General features: G+C 45.1%; 1 protein-coding gene across 3 annotated transcripts in view; it reads left to right on the top strand.

Moving 5' to 3' along the window:
- Nucleotides 1-25,548, top strand: part of DSP (desmoplakin) — a 372,480-nt gene that overhangs the window by 146,712 nt on the left and 200,220 nt on the right. For all 3 annotated transcript variants that reach the window (XM_069613475.1, XM_069613476.1, XM_069613477.1), the window contains exons 9-14: nt 301-396; nt 1,805-1,930; nt 5,302-5,454; nt 10,280-10,434; nt 19,619-19,745; nt 20,853-21,132. In XM_069613475.1, the coding sequence (XP_069469576.1) occupies nt 301-396; nt 1,805-1,930; nt 5,302-5,454; nt 10,280-10,434; nt 19,619-19,745; nt 20,853-21,132 (937 nt within the window). The remainder of the gene's footprint in view (nt 1-300; nt 397-1,804; nt 1,931-5,301; nt 5,455-10,279; nt 10,435-19,618; nt 19,746-20,852; nt 21,133-25,548) is intronic.

Consider the following 25,548-nt stretch of genomic DNA (forward strand, 5'->3'; position numbering starts at 1 on the left):
GTCGCTCACTGAAGTCCTGGTAAATCCATTGGCAAAGCCAACATTTTTGGATTGTGTGTAGCATTATGCATTTGCAGCCACTGCCATTAGATGCCCAGGCAGTCGCATCATTTATCACCTGTTACCATGAATGGTCAGTTAATACCTCTATGGCACTGCCTTTCCCATGCCTACACAAAAGCCCAAACTATTTGCATTGTCAATGCTTGTTGCAAAATAGAAATATCTTACGTTCTGGCAAGGCCCCACGCGAAGGGGCATAGTGTGAGGACATGCTGGCTAACTCTGTTGTCTTTGCAGGCCTACATGGACACCCTACAGACCCAGTGGAGCTGGATCCTGCAGATCACGAAGTGCATTGATGTTCACCTGAAGGAGAATGCGGCCTACTTCCAGGTCGGTAACTCCCAGCTTTCAGAGTGAGCCCGGTCCCAAACCTGCGCGAGAATATTGCTATTTACATTTGCGGCCTTGGCCTTCCATTTTCAAAGGTTTTGCAAAAGTTTTATACATTTGGCACCCTTGGTCCTGTTATGGCGTTGAGCAGCATTGCCTTCTCGCGTTTTCAAGTGAGGAGAAAACAGATTTCAAGATGTTTGGAAGTGTAGTCATTGTGTATTTTTTTTTTTGTGTGAAATGTTTTAGTGCTGTATCTTTAAGCCTAACTCCAGTTGTTCATTCTGTTATCAGGTAAAATAAGAGTGTTTTCTAATAATTTTGGACACCCACGTTAATCTGCACCTTCATTTGGAAACACGCCTTGCAATAAGGCACTACTGTCCTAGGTTCCATCTAAATAGCGACCAATACGCTTGTTTCTTATGGAGACTCTCAAATGACACTACAACTTAACCTTTTACTATCTCATAGCTCTCAAATCACCCGCTTTTGGCGGGTGTCACCCGCCTTGAAAGCAGATGCATCACCCGCCAAGTCCCTCATACGCCCATTTACTTCTATGGGCCTTTCACCCGCCAAAAAGAAAATCGGGTGTTTTCACCCGCCTTGCTGACAAAAAAGGTTGAGAGCTATGACTATCTTCACAAACTCTTCCCGTTCTGTCTTCCATAACAGCGCCACTTCCGCCTCCTGAACATTATAGAAACTGCTAGGCCAATGTCCATCGGCGTTCACCAAAAGGCACGCCCAACTTAGTGTTGAATGTTTTTAAAAGGATCTGTGATTGGTCACGCCCCTGAGCACCTCTCCGTCCCCCGCTCTTTGGGAAGTTTCTGAGATGACTGCTGTGTCCAATCTCTTGCAAATGCCAGGGATGTCTGCAAGTACAAGTTTTAGTTTAACCAATCACCAGGCCGCGCTTATGTTGCTGCTTTAGGAATGACCCACTTCTACTGACGGACGGGCACATTTCCAATGCTCCAATGTTGCCAAGAGTTTTGGCCTAATAAACTCGCAATCACACACATCACACTTCCTGACTTGTCACTCAGCATAGTGTTATGTTCACAAAGTGGGATCCGGTTTGGTAGAAGTATGATTTGGCGTCCTTCCTATATTAATGTGCATATTCTCTCGAAATGGAAAAGAATGGGAGCAAACGCGGGGCAGGATTTGTGCCATTGCAGCCAAAAAGTACATATTTGCCTTTCCGCCTCAACGACCTACCTTTCCCAATGGCAGAGAGGCCACATTGGATGTTTGCAGGCCAAACTGTTTCGCCGTGCTTTGCGCGGCTGCGTATCATGTTCTCGGAGTAGAACCGTGCAGAGTGGGAAGGTTTATTGCAAAGTTCTCTGTCATGAATATTGAACGTGTTGTGTTTCCTTGCTTTTCGTCTACATAGTTTTTTGAAGAGGCGCAAAGCACCGACAACTACCTGAAAAATTTGCAAGACTCCATCAGGAAGAAGTACACCTGCGACAAGAACATGGAATTGCAGCGTATACTGGACCTGATAAAAGATCTGGAGGTAGGGAAACCCCCCTCCAAACCCCCCAAGCATCCCTAAATTCATGTAGGATTACTAGCCAATAGGATTGGGTGAACAGCCTTTGGGTGTCCACTACTTCACACATGTCAACAATTTGTAACGCGCAGTCTACACGCTGTATTGCTGTGGCTGCTGAGGAGCATAACAAGTAAAGTTTACAGGGTCTGATGCATTGCACAAACACCCTCTCTTAAAAAAAAAAAAGTATTTCGCTGGGTTTTCTCGGGTATCCAGTCATTATATCGACAGGAAAGTTCATCGTTGGGGGTGACAATATTTTGTTCTCGCACTTTCTCCACATAGTATAGGACTGGAGATAGTTTATATAATCGTCCCAGTCCTAGAACATTTTGTGATTGCTTTTAAATTGAAGAAGAACAATCTTTGGTCCCAACAATGTTTTTTTTGGGGTTGCACTGACTCGGAACCTTAAAGGGATGGTCTAGTAAAAATTTTTATTTAAAAAATAGATGGGCCACATAAAAAAAAATACTAGCATTCTCCGTTTTAAAACTTCCTATGTAAAATTTTGAGCTATTCAAGCTCAAAATTCGAAAAAGCAAGCACAGGGGCGCAGCCATTTTGTGAAATGGAGGCCCTCCGGCGCTGGCTTTTGCGGCACTAATGAAGGAAAAGCCAGCCAGCTGTAGTAAACAAAGGCTACCGCTGGGTGGCTTTCCCTTCATTAGTGCTGTAGGCGGAGGACGGGGACCGGAGACCAGAGCAGGAAAGCTGCAGCTGAATCTCGGTAAGTGCTATTTATTTTTTTTTACAAAAAATAAGCACTAGCTGCGGTTTTTTTTCTAAGTTTTCCGAGCTGGATGAGCCCGGAAAACTTAGAAATAAAACCGCAGCTTTAAAAACGTTGTATTTATGTTTGTGGTCGCTTTTGAAGCAACCGCAAACATAAATACAACGTTATTGTGTTGGAAAACGCTGCGGTTTTTCTTTCCAAGTTTCTCAGGCTCCTCCGGCTCGGAGGAGCCTGAGAAACTTGGAAAGAAAAACCGCAGCGTTTTCCAACACAACCGCGTTGTGTCTGCCTGAATCTGCTTTTCCACTTGGGGCTCTCGGGCTCCCCACAGGGAGCCCGAGAGCCCCAAATGGAAAAGCAGATTCAGGCAGAAACAACGCGGCATTGCGGAAGACAACCGCGTTGTTTCTGCCTGAATCTGCTTTTCCATTTGGGGCTCTCGGGCTCCCCACGGGGAGCCCGAGAGCCCCAAATGGGAAAGCAGATTTAGGCAGACAACGCAGCTTTTAGCATTTCCCATTTGGGTCTCTCGGGCTCCCCACGGGGAGGCCGAGAGCCCCAAATGGGAAATCAGCTGCAGGTAGAAACACTATGCGGCATGTAAACATAACCGTGTATGTTTCTGCCTGCTGTGGCTTTCACTTTGGGTCTCCGGTGCTCCCATGAGAGCACCGGAGAACCAAAGTGATAGCCACAGCAGGCAGAAACACACGCGGTTGTGTTGGAAAACGCTGCGGTTTTTCTTTCCAAGTTTCTCAGGCTCCTCCGAGACGGAGGAGCCTGAGAAACTTGGAAAGAAAAACCGCAGCGTTTTCCAACACAATAACGTTGTATTTATGTTTGCGGTCGCTTCAAAAGCGACCGCAAACATAAATACAACGTTTTTAAAGCTGCGGTTTTATTTCTAAGTTTTCCGGGCTCCTCCAAAAACGTAGAAAAAAAACCGCAGCTTTAAAAACGTTTTATTTATGTTTGCCGCAGCTAGTGCTTATTTTTTGTAAAAAAAATAAATAGCACTTAGAGATTCAGCTGCAGCTTTCCTGCTCTGGTCTCCGGTCCCCGTCCTCCGCCTACAGCACTAATGAAGGGAAAGCCACCCAGCGGTAGCCTTTGTTTACTACAGCTGGCTGGCTTTTCCTTCATTAGTGCCGCAAAAGCAAAAGCCAGCACAGGAGGGCCTCCATTTCACAAAATGGCTGCGTCCCTCTGCTTGCTTTTTCGAATTTTGAGCTTGAATAGCTCAAAATTTTACATAGGAAGTTTTAAAACGGCGAATGCTAGTATTTTCTTTTTTATGTGGCCTATCTATTTTTTAAATAACATTTTTTACTAGACCATCCCTTTAAACAATGGACTTAAAACAGCTGCCGGTCTGGCCTTCTATCCTGTGACTTAATTGAATTGACACCTGCAGACATACATTTTAACTTGCAGTGGTTTGGGTAGTGTTTGAATCATTTCTAATAAACACAACTTGGTATGTTAAACGAGATATAAATATAAATGCAAGTATATTTGGATGCAATACACACCACCGCCTGCTGCATTGTGGGTGTGTATAATTTGCTGCACTGATTGCAAGTGACGTCACTTTGCAAGACGTTGTGTAAGTGCCATGTTTTCACTTCGGTGATTTTGGAAAAAAATGGACAGAAAAGGACTCGTTTAAAAAATAACACCAGCTGTGCCATACTCCATTTCTTTGCAATGTGAACCCCACGTGTGCAGCTCCCAGGCACAGTGTGGGTCAAGAAGGCATTTGTTGTATGTTCTCAGTAAGCATTTACTTTCAGACCTGTCCTGCAGGGGAATGAGGCAACATAATCTTTTCTACACATTAATGTAGCACACCATGAAATGGTGTATACTGAGATTGCAAGTGACTATCTTTAAACCCATATCTGGTTTTCAGAAATGCTACTTTTCATGGTTTTCTGGGTATTTTTTATTTGATCATGTGCCATATGAAATATAGCAAACAAAATGAGTGAGCGTGGGATTAGTTGGAGAGCAAATTACATATACCAGAATTAACAATCTGAAGAAAAAAAAATGTAAGCAAACCCAGAGTTGAGTTTCTAGGTGCTATACTGGACGCACTCGCTGAAATAGGTGAGGGCTTCCTGACGGGTCATTCCAGGTATGGAGAAGATTTGTTTGGAAAGAAGAAACTAATTGGCTATAGTGCTGCACTAAACTATGCAACTATACCCTCCTATAATAATGAATGAGAAAATGAAAGTGGAGGATGGGGGCAGTGAGGTGAAAAGATGACCAAAGGTTATGGGGTGAGGGGGAAGAGAAAACAAATGTAAAGAGAAATCACTGTCCATACTGGAAGGGATAACTGTAATTGGTACAGAAGCATTAACACTCTGTTTCTAAAGTTAGTCAAAACAGGGTGCACTCTTTGTTTTAATCAATTAAATTGTTCACAGCCACCTAGGACCTATTGTCTCATTGTAAACATTTGTTTCTGAACAGTGAATGGCAAAAAGTGTTACATGTATAGTTTATTAATCGAGACCCCGGGAATCGATACATAAAGTACTAGATTAATGGTCACTTCTTTTTTACCATACTTTTTTTTTAACAGAAAGAGCGGGAGAAAATTCTTGAATATAAGAGGCAAGTCCAAAATGTGGTGAACAAATCCAAGAGGATTGTGCAGCTGAAGCCCCGTAACCCAGATTACAGAAGCAACAAGCCCATTGTCCTTAAAGCACTCTGCGACTACAAGCAGGAGCAGGTATGTATGGCAGCTGCTCACTATCCACTTTGCTCTCTAGCCTGTAAGGTAGTGCATACTCCTCTAGCATTCAAGGCCAAATCTATGGAATTGAACTTTTCTGGCTGCACCACAAGAATGGAAACCGTATTCATGGTTCTTTCCAAATCGAAAACTTGAACCTGTTAAGGAAATAAAATACTTGGACATAGAGGTTTGTGATATATTTAATTAAAATGAAAGTGATAGAAAAAAGAACAAAAAGTAATTGTTAGTAACACTGCTGACGAGAGTGAATTCTAAAATTGGAGGATTTTTCTCCTTTGCACTTTTCCCTCCATTGATTGCAATGGACTACCCTTCTTTTTGTTGATTTTTGAACGTGTCTTGAGTTTTTGAAGGGAAATAACGCCTTCAACTTCACTTCCCTTTCGCTCATTGTTATGGTGAAACTGTTTAGTCCCTCAAAGTTTGTTTCTCTTTGCAATGTTTGTATTTTAGCAATTGCACCTTACAGTGCAGTTCAGTGGGGATACATGCTCTCCCCATAACTTTGAATCTTTTGAGATTTTATTCACTTTTAATATGTCCGTTAAACAAGCTGGTGGCAGCAGTAACATTTTACTTTTTTTGCTTTGTTTTACTCGTGCACTTTCGTGTTTACAGCAAATGACTACTAAAGGTGGCTACCGCCCTAAGAGGTCTTCTACTTGTTCTTTGACAATATTGTAGCTTGGCCTTCTTCCTGTTCTCACAGGTCAGGAAATTCCATACAAGGACATGCACTTGCCTGGGAGTGTGTGTGTGTGTGTGTGTGTGTGTCTGTCTGTCTGTCTGTGTCCCTGTTCCTGTCCCTGTCCCCCAAAGAGAGGGGCCTGGAACTGCCTGGTCCCAGTCCACATTGCTTGCTGTCAGAGCATACTGCTAGGTGGATGTGAAACCAGTCATTGTCCCTGATTGGGCAACTACTGGTTGTTTGAATGTGGCAGATCCATTCCATTGGTGGGCTTAGACTTGCTTCCACCTCTGAATATGGGTAAGAAGACTCCTCCTGCAGACCTTCTTCCAACCTACATTGGAGCCAACAGTTCTGCAATGAAGAGCAGCTCACTGATGACCCGGAGACGACTTATGCAGTGTATCAGCATCCTCTCCAGCCACTGGCCCGGTGAAGCACTGCTCTTTTGCAAGACCTCAGAACACCCTAGTCGGTGCTTCAGCCATTGGACTAGTGGGACCAACTAGTCTCGACGCATACTCGAGGTTGCATGCCCCAAGAGCCTTTGGAAGTGTCCCTGGACCTCCCGGTGGACTGACCAGCTCCCTCGTGGGCTATCTTGCTAGAGATGTCACTGTTCCGTGTTCAAGCCCAGAACTATGGTGGCCGCCAGCTTGTGCCATAATTCACCATTTCCCAAAATATCTGCTTCCTAGCATCAAAGAAACATGTCCCGGAGCTGCTTGTGTGGCTGTGACTGGAAGATCACCTGTCACCTACAAAGTGTTATCATTGCTGGAACTCCCCTTTCTGCAACCCGTGAAGTGTCCTGAAGGGGACTGTACCGCAAAAGTCTGCATTCCGCATCCTGTGGTGGTGGACCTTGGTGATGGTCCCAACCTGAAGAATCACTGTAACCTTCAACCCCTTGGTACCCCTCGACTGAACAAAGGACAGAAGATCATGACCCCAGCAACCACCAGACGATCCATTGTGTGACCTGGGAAAATCGGATTCCGGGTGGTAATTAAATGCAACTGTTCCTGTCCCCCCGTCCTCCATATAACATTTGGTGCAAAGCCTTTTGTGCCCTAACTCCCTCTTCTCTTTGGTCGTCAAACCTGGGTCAAGTATCCTACCCCTATAGATTTGTGATATATGGCTTTGTGTAATAATGGTTTATTTTCTTAGTGTGTTCTTAAAGGCCTAATAAATACCTGTATTAGTATACATGCTGCCTACACTGAATTAGTGTGCATTATTCTGTGTGAACTCATTGCAGCCCTAGACCACTTACCCACTAAGCCTTAACTGTTCCCCCATGATACCTTCATAGGGTTTTGGCTAAACTCTTAGACTCCCTGTCCACGATAACTAAGGCCGTCCCCTAAACTCTCCCCACGGGTCGATTTCAGAAATCCATCATAATACCCACCCCTCTCTAGGCCATTGATTAATCCTGTCAAAGGCTATGACAAAGTCCACAAAGGCATAGTGCATTTCTTCCACCAATGTAGCTGCTGCCCCTATGCCAGCATAGTAAGCACAAGGTAATTAGTTGCTAGGAGATTGCATATGAAGTTAGTTTGACATGGGGAAGATGCTCCTTCCTTCCCATTTTAACATTTTGAGTCTAGCAAGGCAAATTACTTCAATTCACTGGGCATGATTTTAGAGATTTTTACAATTACAATTGTGATTGTGAAGAGTCTGGAATACGCCCCTCAGAGCAAATCTATCTGAACACCGGTGAAAGCAACTTAGGTTGTTTAGCTGGAAACGGCTTTAGCGTAGTAGCATTCAAACCTTTTTTGTGCTCAGCCCCTCCCCTTTAGTCAAACTATTGTTTCTGGGTCCCACCACAAGCTAAAACTGGTTATATTTTACATTAAGAGCAGTTACTGCAATGCGTTTGTAAAGAGCCTTGAGCCACCCTTGGACATCCTTTGGGGCACCCAAGGGGGTGGGGGGGAGCCCTACAGTTTGAAGACCAATGATTCAGGGCCTGGATCAATGGGGCATCCGGCCTTTGAGGCACAATAATTGGTTAAACCTTTCACTTCACCAATTGTCAACTCCTATACGACCAGAGAAAGCCTTTCACTTACAGCTGTGACTGCCAAACTTTCAGAACCAGGGTCATGCACGTTACACATTGGCTATCCACGCCTCTTCTAATATGCCTGAACCTCCGACAGTTGTACTCTGGTAGCTCGATTAACTAGCCCTAAAACACACTGGTATTTTTCCTTTTATAAGAGCTTTCATCATTGCCCCAGGTTTATAATCCTCTTCCTGCTTCGCAGAGCAGGTTTCTCTGGCTCCTTACTTCTCTTTAGTTTACTCCTTGCATAATGGAGATGCCCATTTTCACCACTCGAATCCCCCAGTGTTAGTTCTATTCAATATACTACTTACATAATGGGCACATCCATAATGACTGTCAACTGACCCCACGCCCCAATTTTATTTCTCTGTTTTCTGGTTTTCTTACTCATCACAAAATGGGCATGCCCATATTGACCACCCCCAATACTCAAGGGGGGTGTTCTGCCATTCTAGTAGAGCTCATCTTTCTTCATTCTAAAACCATTTTGTAGTGATGGGATTTAAAAAGTGCAAACCTTGCTGGGAGGCAGCAAAGCCCCGTCTGCAGGACGCGCCCAGAACATTACAGGTCTCGGGACGGATAAGAGAGGCAGCTCATGAGATCTCCAGCTTCAATGGAAGGGAAAGCTTACTTCCACAGTGAGCGTGATGCTTGAGGCCGGGTGCTGCTACTCAATCGCAATTAATGGTTGATTTGTAGCATAAGGAGTCCATGGACTGAACATCCTAAGCATGGCACCGCTCTAGATAGATTTCAAGCAATTCTAGTATTCAGAGACCTGAGGTCAAGTTGCCTTGCAATTGATCATATGCAGTTGTTTGGTTGGAAAGAGCCAGGGTTGCTTGTAGCATTGACCTAGTCGCTGGTTTGATGCCGAGTGATCGCTGGAAGGAAACCCTATTTCGATTCTTTTTTTGCATGCAGAATTCAGCATACTTTTGAATTTGTTGTTTTGTTTTAGATATTTGGGAGGCCGCACATTGGAGGTGCTCATTGGGGATTTGGTAATATATTTAAGGTCAAGCAGGTAATCCCTCTTACCCGTGTTTGGTTTAAGGTTTTAAAACAGGAAGATGGCCCTTTACTGGCCACAATCCTAGACAGATCCCAAAGTATTTGCTAATATCGCTGTGTTCTGAAGCGTTCCTTTCATTTGGGTTGAATTTTCCTATAATATGGAGTGACGCTCATCACGCAGAGACAAGTAGGTGCCAGCACATATCCCTAATGAGTTTATAGCTGGTCAGATAGCACAGCGAGTAGAGCGCTCGCTTTGATATCCTGCAGAGCCTGCCTATGGAGGTTCGGATCCCGGCAGGGCCGAACTCAGCCTTTCATCCTTCCGAGGTCGATAAATGAGCACCACACACTGTGGGTAATAATAAGCTGCGCTCAGATGTCTGATGGTTCGTAGCGCTATATAAATGCACAGTTATTATCATTATTATATGTAAATGAAAAGCCCTTTGTCTCTTTGTGCCACAAACATCACTAGTGGGAAGAAACCACAGAACAGGTTGTCATGCCATGTTCTTTCTGGAGGGGCGCCTGCTGACTTTTCGAAAAAATATTCCTTTCTTGTGGAATGAATGGGTGATACTGTAATACATTTTGTTTAGCGGGGCAAAACATGTCCATAGAGTGGGCACACATGTTTGATTGCTCGCTTTGCCTGCTCTAGACACATGGGTGGCTTTTATTCAAGATGGCGGATAAGCCTGTGCGGCTGTCTTGAAAGTTTGCCATCAACGATATGCATTACATCAATAAAGGTTATGTAATTGTAACAACTCTGTTTCACACCAGAAAATCTGTCTACGATGGAGTTTTTCTATGTTTATTTCGGTTTTGCATGTGTATCTGCACTACAAACCTAGGTGAACGCGTTCACTAACACTGCTTCATCTAGAAATGGTGCAAATGAGCCTGTTCCCTTTCTTTCCATGACAATGCTCATTGATTTTCAACCCTCCATTTGTCCATGTTTTAGCTCATTATTCTTTTGGTTTCTCTTCCAGAAAACAATACGCAAGGGAGATGAATGTATCTTGAAGAATAACACCGAGCGGAGCAAATGGCACGTGACCGGCCCAGGAGGACTTGATATGTTGGTCCCATCTGTCAGCCTTATTGTACCACCTCCAAATCCAATTGCTGTAGACCTCTCTACCAAGTAAGTTACCAGGTCCATAGTGACACCTCTGGCGCTAGGTTTATTTCAGATGTTACACCCGAGTTTTGAGTCTTGCAGCACATATGGGAGAACAGGTCTGGCCTGTAGTATGTCCCCCCTCCCCTCAGGAAAAAGTCCATCTGTTTATTCCACACTCTTGAACTTCGGATAGACGGTCCTTGCCTCGCGACCTTCCACTTTCCCTCACCAGCCTTCATTATTGTGGCGCCAGCGGATCATGGCCACATCTACATTCAGCTAAATAAATAACTACGCTTATTTTGTAACACTGCCATCCTCTTCTACACGCAGTCCTGCTGGAGGGATCTCTGGCAAAACTCCATTACTTACTTCATGGCATCTCTGAGGAGACCGCCAACTTGGATCTTTGAAAGTTATTCTATTACCCTTTATTCTTTTTAACAGTCGGTACATGTGTTACTTAACTGGCTCTACTGTTGAACTCACCCTTGAGATTAGGTGTGTGCTGGATGTTTCACTTTTTTCTTTGTTTTCATTTTCTCATGGTGGTTTTGCTTAGTATTTCAAAGAAAAACCCAAAGGCATTTGTGGCTAACAGCATCCCAGCTATAATCCCTTGAAATTGGGCAAAAACTGTCAAAATTATTTGCAGCTGAGCATCAATCGGTGTGAATGTATGGTAGTATGCATTTCAAGCAGCTGTCGTGCTTTTCTTCCTATGGGGTCTGTGTTAGGGGAGTTTTCCTAAAGTCCCACTTGGATGTAAAACTGTAGTAACCTATCCCAGTGGTTTGTTGATCTCCAACTCTGAGTATCGGTCTGTACTAACTCGGAGACCTTGGTAGATTGGCAGAGCAGTCAGGCTTATTTTAAGAGGAAAATGAGGTAAGTACACTGAACCCAGCTAGTAATGCACATCAAAAGAACACATACATTTATATTAAAATATAGATTGATTATATTTACACAAGAGTCACTGTTAAATACTAAGCACAATAAACCAACACACATAGCTATACTTTACAATACTTTAAAAAGGCCCCTTCTTAGTTAGTTGCTGAACAGGCACAATTGTTAAAGGAATTTCACAGGTCTACCATACTATTGGTAATGTGCACCCACAAAGTAATACGGTAATTGCATTTAGTCAGCATACACATATGAGATAGTGATTTTTGGGAAGGAAACCAGTTGGTTAGTGTTATCCTAGCAGAGCTTCAGGTTCTAGAAGCAGTTTCCCCGCACAGCAAGTATTTTAAAGTCCGAAACGCAACCCTAGCTAAAAGATAGTTTGCAGAGGCTTAAAGTCTTGAAAAGCAACAGAAGTAAAAATTTCCTGGGGATACTTTCTAGTTTCTAGGAAAGAAGATTCAAGAAGACTTAAACATTGGAGACCTTGAGAAAGAACTCGCTAAAGGGACACAATGTCATGATTCCTGCCCCTCATGTCCCCAGCCCTCCAAGATGTTAGGCTGGAGCCAGGCCACGATCACCTACATGGCCCTCAAGGGCCTCTCCATCCCTCCAAAGACCCACTTGGAGTGTCAGACCTGGTGCTTGTGGCACCAGACTCAATCCCATAGGATAACATTGGGGATTGGACTTGTAGTGCATTGATGGGGACAAGATGGATGCCCCCACATATTTCGGTTCCCAGAACTGCATGTGCAGTCTGGTCTTTTGGGTGTGGTTCAGCCCAGAGACTATTTAAGCCATGCCCAGGCTGAGAAACATGCTTTGTGTTTTCTGCACCTGCAGCGTGACACTCACCGTGTTCGGATCGGTCTCCAGTAGGCCTGCATCTTTCTTCTGCGCTCAGCTCCTGCAAGAACAAGAACACCGTTAGGAACAGCCTTACCTTGCGGCGCTTCTGCCCATCATTCATCGCTCCTTCTGTTCTGCGGGCAACTTCGGCTGTGTCATTCCCATCCCGGCACGCCGCTTCCTAAGGAAAAGGGAAAAGAACAGAAAAAAGGCATTAGTAAGCATTCAGCAAATCTTCGCTTATTTCTAAAAACTGTACGAGCTTCAAACGCTTACCTGAATCCCAGCCGCTCTGGGGGAACTCTGTCTCCGGAACTTCTCATCCATCTGCAAGACGGAAAAAACACTCCAGGTTAGCGTGGAAACAGCTAGAGGCACCGCATACCGCGCTTACTCACCGCATTTCTTCTTCATAACCGGCATCCACGCTGAAAACGTTGCGGCACCTAAAAGACACAGAAAAAGAACGCAGTTCAATACAAATACGAACGGGTCGCATCACGCATCGCGCTCTCACTCACCTTCAGCGCTACTCATCTCAGCAGCACGTCGCCATCCCCGGACGCCGCCCATCATCTAAGGGAGGAAAGGAACGAAGTTAGAGAACTATTCAAAAGACTCATTATACTTATCTGTCGGACTCTTGCGAGTGAAGTAACTAGGCAGCAACGAGCCCGCATCATTCAACGCGCCCCTGTGCTGAAAGCAGGACGGAGAGCACACTTTCCAAGAAAACAAGGCCCAGTCTCCAGGCGAGTAGACTCCAGGGAAGGGTTCGAGGTCGTAAGAGGTCAGAACAGGCTGAGTGACGTCCCCGTGGATACCAGGTGAGCGTTACACACAAGCAGCAGCTTCAATCAGAGGTAAGAGGGGGTTGCCCTGGACAGCTGTACGTGCACTCCAATGCTCTGGAGCGACTTTCTGGAATAAGGTAAGCAATACCCTTTCCACCAAAGTACCTTAGGTTTGAAGAAAACCTTAGTGCTGGATGCTCTGCGATGTTTCAGATCTGGACCCAACCTACGGATTCCTTGGTCTGATGACGAAAGGCAGGACAATGGATGGGATCCATCAGCATCAGTCTCGAGGGAGGACCTCTGGCACAGCTTTCATCAACTTCTCTGGTCACTCTGCGGCTTTGGGGCCTTTTCTGCAGCACCAGCAAAGGACGCAATTTGCCTGGTCAATCTTCTTCATTTCCTATAGTCCCACACTCTGCTGAAGGGGGTCTGGGTGAGTTGTATTGGGTCTCTGGAGTGTCCTTGAGGACTCAGCAAGTATTTAGATGGCTTCGGCCTTTCCATGATGATGCACTTGAAATGGGCAGCAGGTCTGTTGGTTTTGGGGTACTGCAGCTCTGGAAACTCGCAGGGCCTTGGCAGATGACTCAAATCAAAGTTAGCCTTCGGACTGGTTGTTCCCACCAGTGAAAGGGAAGAAGCCGTCCTCTTTGGAGTTCCTCTCTGTCGCACAGAAAATGGGGTCCGGACAGCAGTGGTCGCTTCAGTGTTGCAAAGGGTCTGCAGGAGTCACTGGTTATCGTCTTCTCCTTTGGTTACTTCAGTTTCCAGTGGTCTGCTTGCTTCTCACTTCAGGAGCCTCACCAATTCCAGCTCTCACTTCTCTGCACTCTTCCTCAGCAGTTTACCGAAATGTGCTTTTGGCTGATTTTCTATACTCTGGCCTGGGGGACAGATGTATAGAAGGCCAACCTATGCTGTGTCGGGGAAACTCTGGGAGCTGTAGCCAAACCAATTCAAGGTAGCAGTGACGAGCAGTCTAGGCTAAGTCTCAAGAGGTGTGAGCTTGTAAAGGGTCCACACTGAGTATACACAATGTGAGTCACAAATTACACCTATACAGTATGTATACAAATTGTTGATTTTTCTATTGCCCAACAATACTATGAAAAATGACTACTTACGGGCAGAAGTATCACACAACTCTAATAATATAATGCATATATACAGTCACTAGAGTAGGGCATAATGCATATCAAACCCCTGTAAAGGAAAGTGTAGACTAGATTATGCACTACAGGTCCACAGAGAACCCTAGCTTAAAGAGTCCTTCCCTAAATTGTCTGGGGCCTTATGCCCAAAAGTTCAGGAAAAGTTCTGACATAGTTTGTAACGCTGGAAGAAATGAAGGTAGGGTCTCTGGGGTCCAGTGAACGATTCCAAGGGATAGAGGACACGTTATTCTAACTAACAAAAGTGCCCCTAACATTCGGAAGGCATGCACGAGCAAGCAGTGGCAAAGCTGAAGTATTGTAAACGTTTTAGAAAAGATAGCAAAACATTTAATGGGGGTTTAGGGGCAGGTTAGAACCACTGTAACTCACCCCCCGTACTCCAATTCTTCACAGGACTTGGCAGGTCATTGGAAGTGGTCTGAGGGCGCATCTTCCGCCATCAGTGTTAAGCAAGATTGTATGTAGTATCCCTGTGGGAGACTACACCAGCCTTGTCCTCTTGGCAATAGGTAACCCAGCCTTTGGTATAGGCCTGTACTACACAATAAACAAATTGGTAGAGTGACTGAGCAGCCATGCTTATCTCCAGAGGTGTCAATCTGAGCTGTAGAGATGCAACATAGAGATTCACAGTGATAAGTATTCAAATAACACTTATACTCAAGGTTTCTTGATTAAATAATTATTTATCTAACAGTCCATTTTAAAATAAGCCTTCTTTAGAAAGGGCAATGTGCAACAATAAAATACACTTAAAAAATACACTGCCCCAGCGCTAGTAAGTACGTAGATACCCTTTTGGAATGTCACACACACACTTCCTACACCCTCAGGTGACTTCAATTGCTAGGACACTGTGGACATTGATATATCACTTTAACACTTAAATGCAACTCTGGAGTGATGGAAAAAGTAAAAGGTTTGGGAAGGAAACAATGGTTAACACATTTCTCCAAACCGGTAAGTACTTTACAATCCCCAATGAAATATAGGTTAACCCTTTTCCAGCTATACAAGTGACTTATGTATGACTTTTTGAGGGACAGATAAACACAGTCAGAGGGTAAGAAGAGTCTGCAGGGAGCCAGGGCAGCCATTGTCAATTCAGCAAAGTCTAGGGGAGCTGAGGCACGTCTTGAAGATAGGGCAAAAGTCTTGCACAACGTTAAGAGAGTTTTTGTTGTAAATGAAATCACTGTTGGGCCACAAGCTGGGAGGCTTGTGAAGAGCAAAGCTGCAAGACAATCTGCAAATGGCAGCAAATGCAAGTCTCCAGTGAGAGCAAGCAAGCTACACACAACCACACATCAAGAGGTAAGTGCCCCTAGCTACACAGTACCTTGAGTCTGAAGAAAAGGTTCCAGCTGGCTTCTGTTCCTGTTGTAGTCCTGCAGATCCTTTTTTTCCTGGGCCTCAGTCATGGGGACAAGAGGGAGGACATCTGGGGACTCCTGCTCTACGGTTTGAATGTCGGCGTTGGAAATGGGCACACTTCAGATCAGCAGCACTTTGCAGTTTCAGCTACCGGCAAATAGCACCACTGTGGTTCTTGGACACCTTGTGGGCTCCCCTTGCTTCTGGGGTCCAGCACTCTGTTGTGGTGGCTCAGACTTGGAGTGTCCTGCTTTGAGGGAGTCTGGAGGATCTTCCTGGATCTCGGGTCTGGCTTAAAAACAATACGCTGGTCTTCCTGTTCCCTGGCACTTGGTTCCAGCATTAGCAAAGAAGTACAGCCAGCAGGGAGAGGGTTTCCAGTCAAGTTCGTCTTGGGGTCAGTCCCACCAACCCAAGGGGAGAAGTCGTTCTTTCCGGGCTTCTCTAGTCGATTAGAAATTCTGAGCTTCATCACTGCAGCAGGGCTTCACCGGGCAAAACAATGGCCCAGGAAGGTGCAGCAAGCTTCTCTTCCAGTTTCGTCTGTGTTTCCTTCATCTAGTGGTCGACTCTGCCTTCCTTGCAAAATACCTTGCTTTTATGCAAATCTCTCCCATTTCGTTCGCAGCCTGGCTGTCACTCACACAGCGGGGTGGCTGTCCTCCAAGGACAGTCAGCCAGCCAATCACCTTTTGGGTGCATTTCTGTAACCAATGAGACTAAGCGCAGGGAGTTTCGGGAACCTCCCTTGCTTTCTGCCCTGCCAGACACGTTGGAAACAGAGGCGGCTTCACCAGTGAATCCCGCCAAAGACAAAATGAACAAAGGGGCCAAACTGGGTTTGTTGCGCCGAGTAAATCTCATGAAGGACCTTACAAGCAAGAAATGGCGAAAAAAAGAAGACTGGGCCATTTTGACACAATGGGCACCCATGGGTACACTACTGCAAGCTGAGGATTCAGCCTGCGGCAAAAATGCATAATGGTAGGAAAAATAAACCACTGCCACCGGCCATTAATTATACTAAGGGTAACATAAAAATATTACATGAGAAAGTAGACCAAAGGGGATACCAAGTATGGAGGATGGTGTGTGCTGGGTCTATAAAGAGAGAAAGGTAAGTAAAGTCAATTTCACTATTACTCTTGGAAACAGTAGTTTATCCGAGAGAAGGTATTCAAAACCTTAAGAGAAATCCAAAGGACTTTTCTGTGACACTGCTCTGAGGGTGCTTTGGGTCACAATACAAAAATATGATGCCTATGGAGTTTGTTAGACTCCAAAACCGAAAGAAACACTCAGATGATAAAAACACACGAGAGAGTGGGGAAAAAGGTCTCGCTCTCGCCAGGATAAAAATGAAAAGTGCTGAAGTCCAGCAAAATAGCTGGGGATCTCTAACATAGAGGGGAATTAACACAAAAAATGAGAACGCTCCTTAACTATTGGCCTCAGTCCTTGATTCTCTGGTCGGTGTCTTTGGCTGGTGCAAGGACTCTCGGTGGCAGAAAGCAGCAAAACATGATGCAGGACCACTCTCGGGACTGGAGTCGACCTAGGTAAGCTGTTTCAGACGGTGGTCACCGCAGTACGGTGACCCAAGGGGACTTGCTTGTCACTCTCTGACTTTCCCTCCTATCATGGGTCCCCTTGTGGCTAGGACTCCGAAATTTCGCTGAGGTAAGCCTTGTAGGACCAACTGAGAATCCCCCAAGCTCCAGGCCTCAACTCAGAACAGTGATGTCGGCAGCACAGTTACCCAAACTCAGAGCTGGTCAGCCAAAGGGCAGTCCTGGAGCACTTCTGAAGGCTCTTCTTCACAGGGTACCGACCGAGCAGATGTTAGGAATGGATGTTCCCACCACTCCACGGGGGTCACAGCTCCCTCCCAGGACTGCTGAAGATCGACAGCAAGACAGGGCTCTTCCAGGACAGCAGCAGAAGTTGGCCGCCAGGCCTCTTTCAGACGGGTCTCTGGTCTCCTCCCGGGTCTTACAGCTGGACAGGAGTCTTGGCTCTTTCAGGTTTCTCTAGGTGCAGGGGTCCTCTTCCTATCCCAAAAGCTATGTAAGAGGAGAAGCTCCCACTAGCCAATAGCAGAACTAGCACCATACACTCCAGCAGTGGTCCAATCAGGACCACTTGCAGGAACACTCGTGCATAACACGCAGACACACTAAAACCAGTTTGTGGATTGGGACCAGACAGCCCCAGCCTACATCCTGCCAGCAAACACACATAGGCCTCCAGTAGCCCGCCAAAAGCCTCTGCTTTTATGGGCACTGGAAGTCCAAATAAGGATTTTCCTGGCCTCGGAGGCAAGGAAGAAGGCTAAAAAACATGATGGCTAAAGGACAAATGAAAAACCTTGTGGCATGGCCGTGTTTGGTCACTAGCCACAGTTAGTAGCCAAACACAGTAAACGATTTAAGGCTACAATGAAAAGCACCAAAAAATTGTCAAGTCACTGCTGCCAGCAGCTTGTCCATTTAGCACACCTAAAGTAAGCAAACATCCTCCGAGTGTTGGTAATAGGGCAAAAACAAAAATATACCCCATTGTATTGCATTGTAAAATGCATTGTACAATGCTAAAAAGTTACCACAAGTGATAAGTTACAAAAAATAGCAATTAAGTAACTACACTGACAGCCTGAAGGACATGTCAGTTTCCCCATAACAGATGAGCAAAAAAGAAATAGCACTGCACTGTGAAAAGCACAGGTCAGGATAAACAATAAAAGCAAAACGTTGGGGGTCCATTAAAATGGAAGGAAAGGTGCAGTAAAGGGAAATCTTTCCAAACTGCAGACTGAGTTCCGCAGCTCTGGAAGCTCACAGGATCTCGGGAGATGGCTCAAATCAAAGTTCGTCTTGGGACTGGTTGTTCCTATCAGTCAAAGGGAAGGAGTCATCCTCTTCAGAGTTCCTCTGTCACACATAAAATTGGGTCAGAACAACAGTGGTCGCTTCACGCTTTTGCAAAGGGTCTGCAGGCGTCTCTGGTCGTCTTCTTCAGTTACCTCAGCTTCCAGTTACCTCAGCTTCCAGTGGTCGACCTGCTTTTCACTCCAGGAACTTCAACTTTTATACAGTTACAGCACGCCCTCTGAAGTCCAACTAAGGGCTTAGTAAAACCATTCAACGGAGGCAGCACAAGACTCCACTCTTAGTATAAGGCTGTACCACCTGAGTACATGGTAGCGTAGACAGAGCATCCAGACTTATTTTAGGAGGGTTAGAGGGCTGTAGAATCAGTACAAAGAAATTGTAATACAAATGGTCCAAAGCACTATCAACAAAGGTGCTTCTGTAGTCCTATGGGACTCCACGGGAATGGGGACTTGGACTTTCTGCCACCTGATATCCCCGGACTAGTCCAGGTGGACTTGGATATCAGGTGGCAGAATGGTGTTATGAGTTCGGCAGCAGCAGTCACCTGCCGGTGATACCAGCGGGTTACTGCCAAACTCGTAATGAGGCCCATAGTCTTTCAGCAATGGTGGTATTATGGATTAATAAGTTTCCCCATAGAAATGGTGACAAAGCAAGGGGAGTTGAGCAGAATGATTTACTTAACTTCAAAAAGTCAGGTCAGAAGGCCAAACATGGCAAAAACTACGGGTGTCCCATAGAAGTTTATGGAAGGAAAGCAACAAAAAGAAAATATTTTTAACAGTGCCGGCACATGGGTATTTGATGGGAATGCAACACTTGTGCTTTGTGTAACTGGCAAATGATGTCAATGCATGCTGTCAGTGTCTGGAAAGAGGTCAATATCTGGTCGAAACAAAAAGGTAAATATCACAATAAAATAGCCAATTGCCAGTGCTGGGTCTTCTTGCCTTCAAGCTTTAGCTCTCAAAGGGTAATTTTTCAGATCCTAGACCTAGATTTTTAGTGGATCCCTCTGACTCCAGCCAAATTACCTGAGCTGAGTGAGAAATGTAAATAATAAAGTTCCCTTTTGAAGGAAAAAAAAGTCAAACTGTGCACCTTAGCAGTGGCAAATCCATCGACGAACAATTGATTGGCATTGCAAAATTATTTTTTCTTGAATATCTAAAATGTATTTTAATTTCCTTTCTAGGATTGAGCAGTACTACGAATTATTTCTGTCCTTCTGGAACCAACTGTACATTAACATGAAGAGTTTGGTGTCTTGGAAATACTGTATGCTGGACATTGAGAAAATTAAAACGATGACACTTGCCAAGGTGTGTGTATGAATTTTTATTTTTAGACTAGATGTTTCTTTAATCGACTTATGTTATGTACAAATACTTGACACAAATCATGTATTGTGCTATGCACCACGCCAGAGCCGGTCTTTTCCAGAATTGCCACGAAGCTACCCCAAAGGTGTGAAGGTGTTTAGTTACACCCCAAGGTTCTTTGGGGACCAATCTATATCTTTGTAAACCTGAATTTAGCTTTAAGAGCCAAAATCCCTGACTTGGATGCTCAACAAAAAAACAGTTGTAGGGAAGCTGCGACCGCTTGTTCTTAGTTGCCTTGCAGCGTCTTCCAGTCCACATGGTAGCGGGTCTTCTTACCGCGTCCCTGTTTCCATGGCATTCCTTTACCTCATAACCTCCATGATGCTATGCAGAGAGCCATGTGCACAGGCGAATGAGGGGGAATGGGAGAACGTGAAGGGCTTCCTCTCCCTTCACATGAGTGAGCCCCCCACTGCCTTTTAAGGGAAACGCATGGTTTTAAATAATTGGTTATTACAGGGGTCGTTCACATGTATAAACAGAAGACAAACAGCCAAAAAAAAAAGAAAGTGGTCTCACTGGGATCTTCTCCATACAACTGTGCTAACGACAGTGTGCATACAACTGTGAACAAAAAACTGTGCTCACAAAGGGACACCACGAAAAAGAAGGGAAGCAGTAGGAAAGCCCTGATCCACACCACAGAGTCACCTTAGTATATCGTTTCTTAAGCAACAGTTGTATTCCTCCTATTGGGAGCATTTCTGGTTGTTTGTATATTTCGAATGGTTGCTCTGGGACAGTAGCAACAACAGTGTGGTGGGTGAACTTTTTATAGATACACATGTTTGTAGGTGCAAAGTGCTTACTGTTATGATGTTCCGAACCTGGGTATGAGCCACGGAAACATAAATAGCGCCTATTCATGTAACTGGATTTACAATGAATGATTGGGTTGAGCATATTTCAAATTTCCTTTTTCAAGTATTATTAATGTTTTTTTCTGCTCATTTTTAACGTGCAACATAATGCCATGAGAAAATGGAAAAGTCTGATTCCTACTGAAATGCCTTGTCATTCACACATTTCTGGGTTTTGCTTTAGCTCAAAACAATGCGTCATGAAGATTACAGGAAAGTTGTGTCGGATCTGGAAATTCACTACCAAGAGTTCCTCAGAAACAGTCAAGGGTCGGAGATGTTCGGCGACGACGATAAGCGGAAGATGCAGAGTCAGTTCTCGGACGCTCAGAAGCATTACCAGACCCTTGTGGTCCAGCTTCCAAACTACCAAGGCGGAAGTAAAGTCATTCAAGTTGTTCAGCCTCCTACCCAGTCAACACAGCAGGTCATCACCCAGCAAACATCTCAGCACACAAGTCAAGGTTTGTTTTTCCTCTTTGCCAGGTGACCAAAATCCTTTGCCAGAGGGCATTGCTAAGCAGTGTCGATGCTGATGATTCTTTTGCAATATGTGATGAAACTCTTATCAGGTTTCCCAATTTTCTGCCGCTTGTGGGTTGATCATCTTAAGGTCCATTTGGTTCGTGTTTTGCCTCCACTTCCGACTGTGTGATCTTGAGCAATAATATCAAAAGGCTGCACACACTTGTCCAAAGAGGAGCAATCTAGTAATGTGTTTGCTCTGAAGCATAGAATTGTGCTTTGGAAATAGTTAGGGAGAATTCTCATTTCTCTGCTAATTCCCTTCAACCATAGAGCCCCCCAGCTCTTTTGCTGGACTTTAGGACTTTTAATTTTAACCCTGGAGGGCATGAGCCCTTTTTCTCACTCTCTCATGTGTTTTGTCCTGATTTGGATTGTGTTTTCTTTGATGTTGGAGTCTGACAAACTCCATAGGCATCTACTTTTTGTATGGTGACTGTTAGGGAGAATTCTCAGAAATGTGCTAATTCCCTCCACCTTAGAGACCCCCAGCAAATTTGCTGGATTTTAAGGACTTGATTTTTTTTTAACCTGGAGAGAGTGAGACCCTTTTTCCCACTCACTCATGTATTTTAATGTGATGTTTTAACTTTGTGCTTTTTTTGGTTATGGAGCCTGACAAACTCCATAGGCATCATGTTTTAAATTTTGTCACACAGCGCCTTCAGTGCAATGGCACAGGGAAGTCTTTCAGAATTCCCAAGGTTTAAATACCTTCTCTGGGATAAACTACTGTTTCCCAGAGCAACAAAGTGAAATTGACTTTACCTACATTTGTAGCTTTCTAGACCCAGCCCACACCATCTTACAATCGGGTGCTGGAGGGGTAACGTAGTATCCCCTTTGTCTAGCTTCTCATGTAACATTTTTATGTCATCCTTTCCTCACTGAATGGCTGATGGCAATGGTTTACTTTTAACTACTGTGGTGTGCATTTACCGCGGGCTGCGTTCGCAGCTGTAGTAAAGCACTCAAGGGTGCCATTTTTTGTCAAAATGGCAGCGGTCGTCTTTTTTCTTTGTGGAAATGTCCTTGAGATTTACTCTGTACACCAAACCAGGTTTGGTCCCTTTGTTCGCTTTGCCTTTGTCGGGATTCACGAATGAAGCCAGCCTCTGGCTCCAGGGGGTCTGGTGAGTGCAGGCAAGTGTGGGAGGTGCCCTAAACTCCCTGTGTTTAGTCTCCTAGGAGACCCAAATGCACTCTGTAGTGATTGGCCGGCTGACTGTCCGTCAAGGACAGCCACCCTGCTGGGTGACTGACAGCTAGCCTGGAATGAATGGGAGAGAACTGAATAAAAGGCGAGGCTTTTGGCTTGGAAGGCAGAATCGACCACTGAACGAAGGAACGGAGGAAGAACTTAAAGAGGATGCCTGCTGCAACTCCTGGACTGTTGGTGTGCCCAGTGACGCCCTGCTGCTGTACTAAAACTCCAAATTCATATCGACGGACAAGCCCCTGCAAGGACGACTTCTCCCTTTTGAGTTGGTGGGACCAAGCAACTCCAAAGTAAGCCACCTGGACATCCATCTCAGAGCTGGTTGAATTTCCACTGAGTTACTGCTGGAAACCGAATAGCCAGGGAGAGGAACACCAGATTGTGTGTGTTGCTTTTAAGCTGGCCAAGAGCTTCAGGAAGATCCTCTGGACTACCAGGAAGCAGGACTGACTGAGCCTGAGACCCCTCAACAGAGTGCGGGACCCCAGAAGCAAGGAAAGTCCATCTCGACAGCCAGGAACGCAGTGTTGCTATTTGCGGTAGTCGCAAGGAGCTGAAACACCAAAGTGCCACTTGTTTGAAGATTGCCCGTTGCGAGTGGTTACTATCCCATTGCAGTGCAGGAGTCCCCAGATGTCCTCCCTCTTATCCCCACGACTGCGGCCCAGGAACAGTGAGATCTGCAGAGCTGCACAGGAACAGAAGTCCTCTGCTGCACTTTTTCTTCAATCCAAAGGTACTTTAAAGTCTGAGAGAACTTAGCTCCTATTGTAGAGTTGCTTGCTTCTTCTACTACTCGCAAGCCTAAACAGCTTGTGGCCCTACCTTGATTCTTCTTTTCTTCAAAGACTTCTCAAACATCGTGCGAAGACCTTTTCTTACTTGCCTACCAGAAGTGCTTCAGCTCATATAAACTTTTGACCATTGACTTTGGCTTAACCTATTACACTGAATGACTCTGCTTGGGGAATCTGAAAGTATTTGCCTGCTTAAGAATATGTATGATCTCTTGTTTGTTCTTATAACCTTTTCCTTTGACCAATTCCTAAGAATGTTCTAAAAACAACAGTAAGATATTAATGTCTCCAGTACCCTAGCTATTGAAGTCACCTGAGGGTGTAGGTTATGACTGTGGGCATCCCAAAAGGGTCTTTACTGATTTAGAAACTAAGAGTGTGTAGTTTTGGAGTGTTTTTGTGTGTTGCTTTTATATTGCTTCCTTCTGAAGAAGGCTTATTCTAACTGACCGATAAATTAGTAATTGTTTATTCAAGAAACCTTGTGTGTGTTTATTTGAATACTTGTCACTGTGAATCTCTGTGTAACTCCCCTACAGCTCACATTAGCCCCTCTTGAGATAAGCCTGTCTGCTCAACGCACTAACAACCTGTGTAGTGCAGACTTATAACAAAGTTTGGGTTCCTATTGCCAGGAGGTCAGGGTTGTTGTAGTGCACCCAAGGGTACTGCACACAATCTTGTCTAACAGTGACACACAACACCCTCAGTGCAGTATCGCATATACATCCTTAAGATTCCTCTTAAGGTTTAAATACTTTTTCTTGGGTGGACTACTGTTCCCAAGAATAGTAAAATGAAATTTGACTTTACTTACCTTTTCTCTTTGTAGGTCCAGCACACACCATTGTATGTGGAGTGCTGGGAGGTTAATTAGTAGCCTCTTTTCCTACGTACTCCTGTACAATGTTTTATGTTATCCTCACTACTTTAAATGGCTCATGGCATTGGTTTAATTTTCCTACCATTGTGCTTTTCCACCGCAGGCTGAATCCTCAGCTGCAGTATAACACCCATGGGTAACCATTTTGTCAAAATGGGCCTGGTCTTCTTTTTTTGCCATTTTCTGTTTGTGTGGTCTTTCTTGAGTTTTACTCTACGCGCCAAGCCAAGACTGAGCCCTTTCTTAATTTTGCCTTTGGCGGGCTTCAGTACTGAAACCCGCCTCTGGCTCCAGTATGTCTGTAAGGGGAGGAAGTGATGGAGGTTGTCGAAACTCCCCTGTCCTTTGTTTTAAGGAATGCCCAAATGCACCCAATCCTGATTGGCTGGCTGGCTGGCTGGCTGGCTGTCCTTTTAGGACAGCCACCCTGCTGTTTGAGTGACAGCTAGGCTGTGCATGAATGGGAAAAACCTGCTTAAAAGGCGAGGGTTTTGGGAGTGAAGACGGAGTCGACAACCACTGGGAAGAACAACCCGGTGAAGAAACTGTGAACAAAGCTTGTTACATCCTCCTGGACCTTTTGAATTGCTTGGTGAAGCCCTGCTGCTGTGCTGAAACTCCTTTTTCTGATCGACAAGAGAAGCTGCGGTAGGGACCACTTCTTTCATTGGATTAATGGGACCAACTAACCCCAAGATGAACTCCACTGGACCATCTTCCCCATCCGGCTGTACTACTTTGCTGCTGCAGGAACCGAGTGCCAGGGGTCGAGAAATCCGTAGTGGAGTGCAACGTCTGCAATCTGGCTTGAAGCTCCGGAAGTCTCAAGGATCCTCCAGAAGCAGGGTGACCAGAGCTCAAGTTCCCCCACCAGAGTGCAGGACTCAAGGAATGAAGGAAGCCCAACCGGTGTCAAAGATCTGCGGTGGTGCTGTTTACCGAGCACCGAAACCGCCAAGTGCCACTGACCTGAAAAGAGCCTGTTGCTGCCACCGACCTTCGAATTGCTGCCGCAGGAGTCCTCCAGACGTCCTCCCTCTTGTCCCCCTCACTGAGGCCCAAGAACCCAGGATCTGCATCGCTGCAACCAGACAGAAGCCAGCTGGACCACTCTTCTTCTAATCAAAGGTTCTGTTCTGGCTTGGGGTACTTACCTCAGTGTCCTTAACTTTGCTTTTCTCAGTTGAGACTTAAAGTAGCTACTTTGCTAGAGTTGATTTCAGCTCTACCCTTCACATGTGTAACAGCTTGTGATGCTACCCTCTCTAACTCTGTGCAAGACTTTATCTAAGAATTGCCTCAGCTCCATAGACTGTGCTCCAATTGACTTTGGCTGTCCTGGCTCCCCGCATACTCTTCTAGTCCATTGACTTTGATGTTTACTGTCCCTCAGGGGTGATAACTTGGTTTATAACTATTATTGCTGGGAAAGGTTTTTATCTAGACTTCATTGGGA

The sequence above is a fragment of the Ambystoma mexicanum genome, chromosome 5p, assembly GCF_040938575.1.
Source record: "Ambystoma mexicanum isolate Mex_15411 chromosome 5p, UKY_AmexF1_1, whole genome shotgun sequence".
NCBI classification, from domain to species: Eukaryota; Metazoa; Chordata; class Amphibia; order Caudata; family Ambystomatidae; genus Ambystoma; species Ambystoma mexicanum.